Here is a 1,637-nt window from a genome sequence, read left to right as displayed (position 1 = left end):
TGTTGATGCCTTTTCATATGTACAGTCCATAGCGGCTGTGGGCTTTGAGACAGCTAATATTGTCAGTTGCCAAGCGGTTGTCTTGTATTCAGACACTCTTCATGTGCAGTTTTTAATGCCCCTCTGTACTTCCTTTAGGGAATCTTGTCTGATGATCATGTTCTGGCAGCAGCTCTTTGGAGAAACCTTTTTAACAGGAACTGTGAGGACCCTCGGCATCTGGAGTTACTTGTAGAATATGTGCGCAAACAGGTACACTACAGCTCATAGCGCGAATTACTTACTGTCATTCTCTTGTTTAGAATATTAAATATTTATTTTTATTGCTTGCATACTATGTAGCTCAGTTCTCCGTATAAATATAACTGATTTTTATATTCAGTGATTATTTTTAAGGAGAAAAAGGTAAAAATATAAGAACTGGCGGATACTTATTGCAGTTTCATGAAAAATGGCTGCAGAGAAATTCATGGAACATTGAAAGCAATCCTGCTCATCATTTTCTGGACCTATGCTATGGAGGGGCTTGACAAAATGTGTCAGAAATGGGCTGCAACTTGTTGTAGAATTATAATTGATGTTGCAGAGTTGAGATCCTCTTCGTGATGAAATACCACACAGAGCTTGAAAGTCTCCTGATGATCTTTGTGGGAGAGAAGTAAAAGGTTTTGTTTTCCAGAATTATTTCTGTTTCTTTCAGTTATTACCTGGAGGAAACTATATTAAGTAGTGTTTGTCCTCTCAACCCTTAGGAGGTTTGTGAACCAGGTTTCTAGGAAATGTTGGTAGGATATAGTCCCGGGGGGTACCAAAGACAGAAAAGGGGTGAGAGAGGTTCTGGAGGAAGAGTGTAGGCTTGTTGGACAGGGAATTGAAAACCAGAACCTCCACAACAGCATTCTCTGTAATGTTTCCAATACTATGTTCAGGACCAGATAGAGATTTGGAGAGACAGTATTTCAGTGTGTGTCTGAGAAAATGTATGGGAAGTAAAGGGCTGAACTTTGTAAGGGACTGAGGACACTTTTGGAATGCTAGAGGGCTTCTCAGGAGGGACAGACTTAATTTAATGCTTAAGGTTGCTGATGCTTAACATCCGTGAGGCTGTAGGAAAGTTTAAAGCTGAAGATTGGCAGGGAGCAAACACATATAAAAAGTATGTAATTTGGGACAATTTGCTGCCAAGTGGGGAATTTGTTGCACTTCTGTATATTCAAGCAAAGGATAGGAGAGAAGCTATCAGCAGTTGAATAGGAAACAGTGATGACACAAATAAATGTGGCAGATAAATTGGGGAAGAATCAGCACAGCTTCTGTGAAGACAGGTCATTCCTGTAGGCAACTCTAAAGTGGTGCACTTGAGAAAAACAGTCCCAGGTTTACATATATATTGATGAGCTCTAAACTGTCTGTTACCACACAGGAATGAATCTTTGAAATTATAATTGTATTATCAAAATGTCAGCTCAGTTCTTTGTAGTGTTTAAAAAAAGTAAAAGAAATGCTCAGAACTACTAAGGAAGGAATAGAGAATAAAATAGTGTTGCCACGCCACTTTTTAAATCCATGGTACTCTTGTGATCTTGAATAATGTGTATGGTTTGGGTTCTGACCATCAAGAAAGATAAAAACCAAAC

General features: G+C 38.9%; 1 protein-coding gene across 1 annotated transcript in view; it reads left to right on the top strand.

The window, feature by feature from the left end:
* The window catches only part of LOC104081846 (ubiquinol-cytochrome-c reductase complex assembly factor 1), a gene marked incomplete at its 5' end in the record, with an annotated part of 4,555 nt that overhangs the window by 1,398 nt on the left and 1,520 nt on the right, over positions 1–1,637 (top strand). Inside the window, one exon of the mRNA XM_009584732.1 lies at positions 139–252. Coding sequence (XP_009583027.1) covers positions 139–252 — 114 coding nt within the window. The remainder of the gene's footprint in view (positions 1–138; positions 253–1,637) is intronic.

Source organism: Fulmarus glacialis, unplaced genomic scaffold, assembly GCF_000690835.1.
Source record: "Fulmarus glacialis isolate BGI_N327 unplaced genomic scaffold, ASM69083v1 scaffold33160, whole genome shotgun sequence".
NCBI lineage: Eukaryota > Metazoa > Chordata > Aves > Procellariiformes > Procellariidae > Fulmarus > Fulmarus glacialis.
Note: the sequence above shows the minus strand (reverse complement) of the source record. Positions and strands in the feature narration are given on the sequence as shown.